At 37.4% G+C, this 12,772-nt stretch overlaps 1 protein-coding gene across 1 annotated transcript in view; it reads left to right on the top strand.

The window, feature by feature from the left end:
- LOC132178006 (2-oxoglutarate-dependent dioxygenase 19-like) overlaps positions 1-11,236 on the top strand; it is a 13,181-nt gene extending 1,945 nt beyond the window's left edge. Inside the window, exons 3-4 of the mRNA XM_059590477.1 lie at positions 9,857-10,184; positions 10,982-11,236. Of these exons, the coding sequence (XP_059446460.1) occupies positions 9,857-10,184; positions 10,982-11,236 (583 nt within the window). The remainder of the gene's footprint in view (positions 1-9,856; positions 10,185-10,981) is intronic.
- The last annotated feature ends 1,536 nt before the right edge of the window (positions 11,237-12,772 follow it).

Below are 12,772 nucleotides of genomic sequence, written 5' to 3'. Positions count from 1 at the left end.
GAAAACAATACCTGAAAGTGAAAACTATTAATGCAGCATCCAATCCGCCAGAACAACGGGACCATGACCTTCTGGAACTCCACCATGTTAATCGCCTCCAAAATCTCCTCTTATCTCCCCCAAAAACATCACCTCCTTCTGGCTATTCGTCACCGGCCAGTACTTCAACAACCCCATTATCACTGTCGCCATCAACTTGGGCTCCTTCTCCACAAACTGCGATACACAGTAAGACAATTGCTGAAAGTAAATCCCCACAGACTTGGGCTTGTGCACTGGAACCAACATCCTCTACAAGAAAATCTTGTGCTCCTCTTTCAAAGGCAAAGCAAACCCACAAATTATGCTCCCAAATATCTCCAACAGCTCGGCAATCCCGTTGTGCCTCTCCCTCTCAAAAACAAACCTATAGAAAACATTGTTGATTGCCTTGCGAATAAAAGGTCTGTGAACCATAAATTTCTCATAAATTCTGTGCAGAATCGTTTTCAAGCACTCTCCCTCTCTGTGGTCCTCCGAATCAAAGAGCTCTAGCAACAAATCGCAGACCAAATGCAAGTGAGGCCAGGCCGGGTGGAACACCGGCTCGTCCTCGGTGAACCCGATCGACGTGGGTCACGGCCAGACCCACAGCTGGGTCTGGCCGTGACCCAGCCTGTCTCACTTCTTTCTCTCTACGTTGAGCCTAAAATCGGCTGTATATGTTGTATGGTATTTTGGTGCAATTTTTATACTTTATCTGAGCTGTCATCATATTGTTGGAGGCTGTAAAACCATGTTTTACTCTTCATCCGAATATAAGTTATTCCCAATTTTTAAACAGCCGGACCGGTGATAAGGGTCATGCAAAACAAACAAAGGAAAAGTTGACCGGAATTCGCTGGTCCCTATGAGGACCGGAGACATTCCAATAATTAAGTTAGTATTATATTAGAGAAAGAGAAATGAAATGAAGAGTTTTCAAAGATAGAAAGTGAAAAATGGGTTCTTTTTGACTGGTTTCCTTGCTCTTGTTGGCAGTGAGGTTTCGTTAGAGTACTATTGCCAAAGAATCCGAGGAGTAGTCTTAAAAGGAATTGTTAAGAATATATATTAGATATTATTCTAGTTTATTTACTTCTTTATGTATTTTAAGGTTTTTTTTAGTCGTTACTTGCCTATCACTCATAGCCTATTTATAAATAGAGGTCTCTGTAATACTTCACAATATCAGTCTTACTACAATGTAGTCCATTATATACTTATACTCTCTCTCTTCTCTCTTTCTCTATCTTCTTCAATATATCTCTTCAATATATTTAATATGGTGTCAAAGCCCCACACTCTCTGCTTGCACATTCAGTCTCTTCCACGACTTCACTGTAGTGTAATCTGGAAAAGCAATCCCAGAATCAAGCTTGTGAGGCACGAATTTGTTGATCTATGGAAGATTCGCCGCCAACAGCTTTCACACGCTCCTCTACGCGCCACCGGAAAATTCTCCACGCGCTGCCACCGTGAGTCTTTTCAGCCAAACAACCACCAAAAGTGGTGTTTTGGCACAGATCGGTAGATCTATGCTGAGAATAACCTTATTGAATCAGCCACGTGCTCACTCACAGTCACGCCGCTCGAACTAGCTACCTGTAACGCCCCATAAATTAATTAACTGGTAATTAATTCCACGATTCGTCTCCCAGCCTTATTCCACTCCGAACAAAACTCAGGGACCTCTACTCCTCGAAAAGAGAGAATACTAAGCAGCAGAAAGTATTAAAATTCTATAAATATAAATCATTACAACCAAAGCGTCTACCAAGGAACATCAAAATAGCTGAAATCATACTATACACATCATCGTTACAAGGGATCTATGCTATACCTTAAATATGCAAGCATGCATAAAAGATCTAAGTTTACAACATAACTCAAAGTACTAATTACCATGAGCGCTCACCTAAGTTTGCAATAAGTCCTCAAGCATCTCCCGGATCGAATCCTCCAAGATAACCGGATGCTTCACGATATCCATCTTCTGCTAAGTTATCGATAACAACATAATTGTACATATGGAGAAAAAATGGAAATAATACAAGAGTAAGTCCGACGATTTAGTAAGTATAAATGCACATGGCGTACCTGTCATTAAATGATGAACTCAGTTGTTTATAAAGCACATGAAACATTATGAGATGACAATTTATCATGAATATGATATAGATATAATATATGCATATGATATAGAGTAATAATAATAGTTTAACCGTATGGTCTACCCGAGATATAACTCATTCTCAGTAGGGTTGAAGCTGTCTCAAGAGAGCTATAGTACAACACTGGTGCCCCGGATATTGCATGGCTACCGTACATAACACTAGCGGCATGACCGAGTCTGACCTTGGGTGACCCACACCGTTAATGATGTCCTTCCTATAGTGACCATCCATTGAGAATGGCTGCGTCTTCGTCATAAAACCATTGGATCCAAAGCCCATACACACACACATTTGACCATAAAGTTAACTTGTATAGTAAGTTCATGGCCGTTATTCCGCACGTACCGGTGTACCATGTCATATGATGCAATTAGTCTTCTCAGTCTTTTACATGCATAGTTTTACAAGCCTCATTGTTATCTTATTAATCAACACACGTTTTCTCAAAAGAGAGTTTCTAGTAGTTTCAAAATGTATTTCGTGAGAATTGCAAAATATGCATGTTTGATAATATATAAAATAGACGTCCAATGCAAGAAGAGTAACAACAAGCATCCATGTGAGTTTACACTCACCCGGGTCGTAAGGCTCCTCCGTAAAATTCTCTTGAGGCTGCATAACCTTGAATACTGAGAAAAGACCTATCATTAGTTCTAAATGCAAATCAAACGAACCTAAAACATGAAAATAGAGGCTATCGGACAACTAGCCAAAGTGGCGTTCCCTAGAACATTTTTGACCATATGTCCGAGCTCGTGGTCGTACGTCCGCTGAAATACTTTGGACAGTACGTCCGCTCAAAGAGTTTCAGGTAGAACCTTATTTGGTTCAACCGTCCTCCTATCCTCCCGAACTAATTTCTAAGGTTACCAAAAGGCTTTCTAAGACCATCTATCTCAAAACAACACCCCCATGCATATGAAATCATGTTAAACCAAGCCAAATGCTAAAATTATCAAGATTTAAGACGCAACCTAGCTAGAACTAAAGCTAGCAACTTAAGACAACATTTAAGCAACATAACGACGTAAAAACGAGCTAGGCTTAAGGGTATTACCTCCTTGAAGCGAAATTTGGAAAACTCCTCTCCAATAGCACCGAACTCACAAACCTCACACAAAACACACTCACAAGGAGGGATTTTCACAGAGCCTGGGGGCGAGTTAGGCAGTGAACAGGGCGTGAAAAACTAAAGGGGGTAGGGGGCATTTATAGCAGAGGGCGCCATCGACTACTCTGAAAAGTAGCGAACGTCCGATACTATAGGGATGCACGTTCGGTACTGTTTACACAACGGTCCAAATGTTGTAGCGTACGATCCAGGTATTATCCAAGGGGTATTCCAAAAGTAGTGTATGTCCCGTACCATTGGAGCATACGTTCGTATACTATTTGCAGAGTACGGCGTACTATTGTCAGCGTACGTCTGGTGATCCTCATGCGTCCGCACTAAAAACAAGAGCGTCCGGCAACCCTAGAGTACGTCCGTTCCGAAAGTCTGAAATTCTCAAAATGCCCTTCTAACTGTTTCTAGTGACCCAAAGTCCAACTTAACCCCCTAACTAAGTTACCTAAACTTAGTTAATTATTTAAGTCACTACACTGCCGTTCTGCCATGCGCTGCCACGCCCGGTGGATCAACTTGGTTGTGGCGCCATTCCACAAATTTGCCACCAGCCATCACAAATCCATCAAGCACGCCGCCAATGGACCTCGGACGCGCCTCCATGCCTGGGTTTGACACACCTCGGCGCGGCTGCCAGTGCGGCGAGTGTGCAACATGCGCCAGACGCTTACCCTTCTTCTTGTAGCCACATGTCGTCCAGACAAACTACCACATCAGCCCTAGTCACGTCACCTCTGCCACGTCAGCATTTTGGCTCGTTTGACTTTTTGCGTTGACTATTGACTTTGACTTCTCTAAGAGTTGACCGTTGACTTTGACCTCTCTCAAAGTTGACTAGGTGTTTCCAACTCAATTTTGCGTCCTGATTTCATATTTCAACCCAACTCATTCTTCTTGTGGTGGGCACTCTCGGGTTAGACTGATCCTTTCCTTTGGTCTATAGGTTAGGGCCAAACAAGCCCATTCCAACTGGCCTACTTATGCTTTGCTAACCGCTATCATCACCGATCATTGCTGCCTTTCCCTAGGCTATCGATCTTTTACTAGCTCAGAATTTTCAGGTCAGACCTTTCAACGGTCCACTGGTTTTCGGGTATGATTAACCCCTTCAACCGACCCTTTCTTTCAACTCAGCTTAGCCGACCAAAAGAGAGGTCCAAGGATTTCAGGCATGATTAGCCCCTTCAAATAGCCTACTTAGCTCAGTCAATCAGGCGAGACTGTCCAAGGTTTCAAGCATTATTAGCCTATTCAACCAACCCTTTTCTCTAAGCTCAGCCAATCAGGCGAGACAGTCCAAGGGTTTCGAGCCATATATGACCCTTTTCTCTCCATTTAGCCGACCAGGCCAGCTAATCCATTACTAGTATATGGTTCTGAAGTCAAACTACCACCAAGTGAACCAAGCTATAGCTTAAATGCATGGCTAAATTCAGTCAATGCTAATCACAGCGGCATAATCCACTATTGCAGATTAGCAACTTTTATGGAATTACTCTGGAAACTCTTTCAGCACAAGCAGTTTTTTCGACGAATTCATCTTTCTTTCACTTTCTTTTACCCAAATGTAAGCTTATACCTTGAGTTTGAAGGGAGATGTTAAGAAAATATATTTCTCCAATATATATTTAACTGGAATATTAGAGAGCCTGGGATTGGAAGCCTCCTACATCCTCAAGGCCTGAATTTGGAATCAGCTAGTTTACAATCATTTGTTGCAAAAAAGAACAAAATGTTTCTTTGTACATCCCTAACTTCATTCACCTAACAAGCATGCTGCCTTCAGGTACTGCATCTTCTCTTTCTTTCTACAACCTCCATTGATTTTCTCATGGCCATCTTTTCGATCTCATAATAATTTTTTTTTTTTTTAATGGATTCAAATTTATTATTGGACCAATAGGTCTACATGTGGGTCCTATATAGTCAATGCTAGATTTAAAAAAGATATATATAGAAATGATAAGTAAATAGTTAGGAGAATGAGGCTTAGCATTTCTCTTTGCAAAGTGTAAATAACATCTGCAATGTTGTGAGAAAAAAAAAAACAAAGAAAAAGTCAAGACTTAATTGATATGGAAAAAAATTAATTTCAGGAATATTTTAGAACCTTCAAGAATCACTAATTGGGTAGTTTGTTAATTAATGACATTACTTAAGAGTTTTTTTTTTTTTTTTTTGAGTTTGGTTTTTTTTTTTTTTTGACATATCCGCACAAGAGGGGGAGGGAGATTCGAACTAGTGACTTCCGCTTCATTAGGTATAATCTCAGCCGATTGAACTACCTCTTAAAGACAGTTCTTTGTTTTGGTTGTTTCTGTTTCAAGGTGTATCCAAAAGTGGTCCAGCGTGGGGTTTTTGCTTAGCAGGAAGCTTTGTATTCTTCTGCATATCATGTGTGGAATGAAATCAATATTTATACAAAAAAAGGAAATAAAAATTTAATTTGACCAAAATCTTCCAAAAATACCAATTTACCCTAAAAAGAAGGTTTCTTTTCTCTTTTACTAATTAATAATTAGGGGAAACTTCACTTTAGATCCTTGAATTACCGCGCGTTTTGATAAGTCTCTCCAAACGTTAAAACCTCTCAATTTGAACCTATGAACTTTCAATTGCAGTCAATTTGAACCCCTATGTTAGATTTTAAACGTTAAAAGTGAGACAATGCCATTTATACCCATGATTTTTTTATAAAATTCCAAAACATTTTTTTTTTTTAAAAAAAAAAAAAACGAAAATCAGGGATATTTTGGTCTTGTTAGGTATTGCCGTTAGAAGTTAACGGCTAAATCTGAGGGAGGGGTTCAAATTGACTGGAATTGAAAGTTCATGGGTTCAAATTGAGAGGTTTTGAAGTTTGGGGGACTTGTTAAAACGCGCGGTAATTGAAGGGTTTAAAGTGACGTTTTCCCTAATAATTATAAATGGCAAATTTGATTTTTTTGATGGTCAAAGTGAGGATATATAGACAGGAGATCGTATATAATTTATTACAAATATAAAGTTAGTAGAGTTAATTTTATAAGTTAATAAATTAAAATTAATTTATCCAATTCACTTGAACGATAAAATTTTAACAATAATTAAGTAACTAATAATTAGTATGGATTTCACTTCAAAATAATAATAATAATAATAATAATAATAATAATTAGTATAGATTTACTAAGAAAAATAGTGACATTATTTATTTTATGTAAAGAATGAATAAGTTAATTGAGCTACTTGAGAAAAGTTTGATGTTTTTTGAAACCAAGTTGGAACATATTATTCAGCTCAAGTATAAGATTGTGCTCGGGTTGTGTTTGAAACGAAACTAAACAACAAATCTTGAACATTCAATATTTGACTCAACTCGATTATTGTTGGGAATAAATTCATACTATAAGCTTACCAAATTCTGGGCCCAATGGTCAAGGATAGGCACACAAAGATATTAATTAATTAGCAAGAGCTATTAATTATATGTCCCTACTTAAGTCTACTTCAACTCTCGAAGCCTATAAATAGGCCTCTACACAGGTACTAAAATCTTCTTCTCATACCTTTTGAATATTCTCTCTCAAAACTCAATTAGTCTCTTTGAGCATATTGAATGATTGTGTGCCGAAGCACGATCTTTCTCTTAGAAATTGTCTGCCTTTGGCATCGGAGTGTCCCCAGTCTACCGGGGACCCCCTTTGACAATTGCTCTTTTGTAGTGATTTGGAGTGTACGACCATGTATTAAAGATTCCAAAGAAAGCGCATCTACCGTGAAGAAAATTGTTCTAACATCTTTTTCGTTATTTGTTTGCATCTTTTTCGTTGTATGTACTATAGGAGTGTGCATTACTCGGAGGTGGAAGAGTCCGAAATGGGGTTTCGCATTCCACCTCTACAATGGTTGGAAGAGTCAGAAAAAACATTCTATTCTTCTTATGGATAGAGGTGCAAAGGCGGTTACGGTTAGCGGTTAGTGGCAATAACTGCTAACCGTAACCGCCTTAGCGGTTAGTATATTTCACTAACCGCAACCGCTAACCGCCTATCGGTTAGCGGTTAGCGGTTAGCGGAATAGATAACCGCCTGCTAACCGCTTTTTTAAAATTAGGCATTTTTTTGGGCTTTTTTTTACCCTCATTTTTTTCTTCTTATATTTTTAATATCTTCTTGGGCCCAATTGCTATAAAAAGAGCCCATATTAAAAAATAAAAAATATTTCACCCAAAATTTAGGATCACCAATCCTAAATTTGTACATTTGTTCTTGTTTTTGTTTCGACTAAAAATTCATATGCAAATGTTTGACCCAAATATTTGGGTCAAACAGAAAAATCAAAAATATTTAACCCAAATATTTGGGCTTATTATATAATCATATGATTTAATGATCAAGTCATCATGTGATATAATCATATCAATTATAGTGATAATATATAAATTACTAAAATTATAATGATAATACATTAATACTTAAATTGTGTTTATAAGTAACACATTGGTCATTGTTTAATCCAATGTCGATTACTTAATTTGATATTATACGAATCATATCATCATTGTATATTAATAATATGATTCACTTGAAGTCTTAAATAAAGTATTTGAATTGTCATTGAATCATATGATTAAGTATTGATATTATACATTTATATTATTCATATGCATATGTAGACTTATATAGACTTATAACATATATAGACTTATAAGTTTATAACATACATTGGAAATAAGTCTCTAGATATTTAATTGTTGTATTAGTATGAATTGGTATACTTATGAGTTATGTCATATTATATATGTATAATTTGTTATTATATAATCAAATGATTTAATGACCAATCTCATGTGATATAATCATATAAATTATAGTGATAATATATTAATACTCAAATTGTGATTTAATTATTATTTTTTTTTAAATTGTGATTTAATGATTATGTTATATATAAAAATATTTTTATAATTATAATTATAAAAATATATTATATAAAAATGCGATTAGCGGTTACGGTTAATAAACCCAATAACCGCTAACTGCTAGACGGTTATAGTGGTTAGGCGATTAGCGGTTAATACGGTTAAGCGGTTAGAGCGGTTAGCGGGCGGTTTTTAACCGCCCGCCTTTGCACCCGTAGATGGAGGCCATTTTTGCATGGCATTTTTGCTTTTTTATTTTTTTATTTTTTTTAAACAAAAGTAAAACGAGGCAGGTTGGAAATATATAAAGGTTTCTACCTCAGCCTACGACTCAGAACCACATAAAATCTACCCAGCTCTCTGTTGTACTAATACTAGGTTAATATGCAATCTCATATTTCTCGGCTTGAAAGTACAAATATTATGCCCATTCATATGCAACTACCTAAATTAATTGAGAGTAGATAACCCAAGGGCGCTCGTTAACAAAGAGAAATGCTACACACACTTTTAAGTACTCATTAGGGGTGAAAATGTAGTTATAGTTAGTGGCTATTGGCTAAAACCAATAACTGTAACCGCCTAGACGGTCAGTCAAATTCATTAACTGCCTAGGTGGTTAATCGGTAATTAACGGTTAGTAATTCTAATAACCACTAACCGCTTTTCTTTTTTTTAAAAAAAAGAAATTTTAAAAAAAACCAAAACCAGGTCGTTTATATGATAATACGATAATATCATACTACACACAACATCGTTTCTAGATTTTTATATATATATATTTAAAATTTTAAACACAAAAAGACATCGTAGCATGTGTATATATATATATAGGCGGTTAGCGGTTAACGGTTAGTAATTGGCGATTTTGAAAAAACCTAAAACCGCTAACCGTAACCGGTTAGGCGATTAGCAGTTTTTACTAACCGACTTCAAAAGCAGTTAACGGTTAGTGCAGTTAGCGTTTAGCGTGCACCTTTTCAGCCTTAGTATGCATTATCACTCCCACGCTCTCAAGTACATACTCTCTAACGTGATAGTAAAAATCACAATTTGATCCAAAATTCAATAGTGATCCATCCAAAATATAATAGTGATTTTTATTGTCACGTTAGAGGGTGTATTTAATTGTTTTAGAGTAAGAGGTTGTGTAGCATTTCTCATTAACCAAACAAGAGTGATTACATTCCATAACTGGCCCTAACTATATGCTCCACTACGAATAAGCATTCTTACGAATCCTGCTTTCTTTACAAACAACAGTATCTGAATATGCAAACTCCCAAATTGGGAGTAAATTATAATAGAAGTGCTACTTGTATTTTTAAATGCTTATTTGATGTGGTAGTAAAAATTATCATTAAATTCAAAATTCAATACTAATTTTTAGTGCTACTTCAAGAAGTAAGCACTTAGAACCAAATGCAGCATTCGTCAAATTCTAATGGTAGATTGGTGACAAAAGAGAAGTTGTTTAAGCTTTATGTACACATTCTGATTCTGTGAGTAGTCAATTACTCAAGGGCTCTTTGACTTCTAATCATGAGCCCCATATTGATGGAGAATATTCAATCGTATTAACTCAACAAATTGCATAACTTTTCTCTTTTCCTTTTGTATTTGTTGCAACAGAGAGATTTTGCTGGAATACAGCAAAAGAAGCAGAGAAGTAGCCATGGGGTTGCTGAAAGGAATATCAATGAGCTTGGGATTGGGAGACACCTACATAGAAAATACCATGAATTTGCAATCGGGTTTGCAAGTTCTGGCTGCAAACTTGTATCCGCCTTGTCCGGAGCCAGAACTAGCAATCGGCTTGCCACCGCATTCCGACCACGGCCTCTTGACCCTCCTCATACAAAATGGGATCTCTGGGCTTCAAGTGCAGCATCAAAGCAAGTGGGTCAATGTCAATTCCATTCCAAACGCATTCGTCGTTAATGTTGCCGATCAAATGGAGGTGCATCCTAAATCTTCCATTATGCACATATATTATTATTTATTTTCCATTGGTAAAACTCTCAAACTATTTATCTCCCCCCCCCACCCCCAAAAAAAGCTTTGTTTGTTAATTTGCTTTGGAGTATGTCTTTTTCGTTTTTGGTTTGAAAAAAAATGTTTTGATGTAACTTAAAATTGAAAACTGTTTTTTTGTTTTTAAGATTGTTTTGTGTTGGTTAGTGTTTTTGTTTTGAGAAGAGAACAAAAAAAGATAGAAAACAAAAATTTTAACGAACAACACCTATTTTTTTTATTAGTTCAACATCCCAAGACATTTTTTTTTTTTTTGGTTCTACCATTGAGCGGTAATTTTACACGATATTATAGTGATGGTTCTAAGTTTGAATTTGAAATTGTTATTTATTTTGTCCTCTTTGTTAAATATTTTATGTATTGTACTTCACTTGTTAAAATATTACATAAATAATTAAATGCATCATTTCTTATGAGCTTAAGATTTTGAGATAGGTAGTGATTTATCGGTAAACAAATTTTGAGGCCAAGCTTCATGGGAGTTCAAACTCAAAAGTGAAATTAAAATTAAAATAGTAACCATACTTTTTATTTTTTGATGTAATGTATTTGTGGGAAACAGCTTATGGTTGGGATCTACGGCAATTCATATAAGATCTCTTACATTATCTGTCTAAATTCTTATTCTACAAGTTGTATGTTTTTCATAAGTACGTGGTAATATTTTAAACAAGAAAGTTATTGTTTGCAATTTTCTAATGGAGCATTGTTAATTTGATCCAGATTATGAGTAATGGGAAGTACAAGAGTGTTATGCATCGGGCATTTGTGAATGAAAAAGCTACAAGAATATCAGTAGCCACAAATTTTGGGCCACCACTGGAAATGGTTGTCAACCCAGCACCAGAGTTGGTCCACCCTGAAACCAATGCACCTGCATACACTGGAATAAAGTATGGGGAATACATGGAATTGCAAAAAAGCAACAAGGTTTATGGCAAATCCTGCTTAGATCATGTTCGAATCTTGTCTGCCTAAACTAGTTGTCTCCATGATGCAACACTGACATTAGTGTTGGTTTATTTTATTTATGTATCTGTTAGAATCCTCTTCAAGCTAGGATTAGTAATCCCAGCTTTAATCTTCTGCCACGTGAGTTCTAGTAATAGTCGGTTAAGAGTCCTAGTCCTAAAAGTTTTTCTATTTCAATAAGAGCATCGTATGTGATGACTCATCTCCTAATCCTACGAGTAATAGGAGGAGAAATCCTATTATAAGTTGTAATACTTAGCCTATTCAAAGGCCCTTATGTTATGGAATAAGGCAGAGAATATCCTAAATCAACCTTGTGTTGTGAGGTGAGGCCCTCTTAACCTCAAGCCCTTATTTTCCATCATCTTCATTCCACAATAGGTAAGCACAGCAGGACCAAACCTGCTAGTTTACCCATCAACCGTCCAGTTACAAGATCATAATCAAAGGCTTGTAACAACTTGGTATCAGAGTCACCAATGGCTGCCTCCACTTCATCCGATGCGGACCAATGGCTGGAGCGCCTTAAGCCTTAAGGTTATGGTTAGTGATATTCGTGAACTTTTAGCTATTATGAATACCCGCTTTGATCGACTATCAGAAGACCATCGTTCTAGCACGGAAGTCGGATCCAACAACAAAAACAAAGGGGTAAAGAACTCGAAGACAACAACAGGAGCAAGCGGATCAACAGCCCCAAAGATTGCCAAGTTGGACTTTCCTAGTTACTGTAGCAACGAATACGGAACGAGTTGGGTTTGTCGGGTTGAACATTTTTTTGAGTTTCACGGTACTAAGGAAGAAGAAAGGTTGCTGCTAGCTGCCAATCATCTCGACGGGGACGCGCAGCTATGGTACCAGCTGTTCAAGGAAGATGAAACAGGGGAATTCTCTTGGGAGGCATGAAAGAAGACCTTGCATACGAGTTATGGACCAAATCTATTTGAAGATTTTTTTGGTGACCTCTCCAAACTCAAACAACTGGGAACGGTCCGTGATTATCAAGTGCAATTTGAATGGCTATTAAGTCGTGTGGGGAAATTGGCTCCTGAGCACCAACTTGGATGTTTCATTAGTGGGCTCTAGGAAATAATAATTAGGACAGAGGTGTCGGCAAGAAGACCCACCAACCTCACTGTTGCAGTGGGATTAGCCAGATTGTACGAAGCCAAGTACCAATCCAATCGTAAACCCATGATGGCAGACAGCTGAGACCTCCAAACGAGCCGCCCATGCCTTCACTAGCACTAGCCAAAGGCCGCGCAACCCAAATAAAAAGGCTCACAGCGGAGGAGGTAAAAGATCGAAGAGAAAAGGGACCATGCTTTAATTGTGATGAAAATTTTGCACCTGGCCACCGATGTGCGAAAATCTTTTGGCTGGAGGTAGTCGCAGTTGAGGAAGAATCGTCACCTAACGGTTGTGAAGTAGTACTAGGGGCAATTTGGCTCAATTTGTTGGGGCCCCCATACTATGGGACTTCTCACGGTTGTGAATGAGCTTCATGTGGAAGGGAATCACCGTAGAGTTGCAAGGAGAACG

Source organism: Corylus avellana, chromosome ca4, assembly GCF_901000735.1.
Source record: "Corylus avellana chromosome ca4, CavTom2PMs-1.0".
Taxonomy (NCBI): Eukaryota; Viridiplantae; Streptophyta; class Magnoliopsida; order Fagales; family Betulaceae; genus Corylus; species Corylus avellana.
The sequence above is the reverse complement of the archived record's forward strand: the minus strand, read 5'-3'. Positions and strand labels throughout refer to the sequence as shown.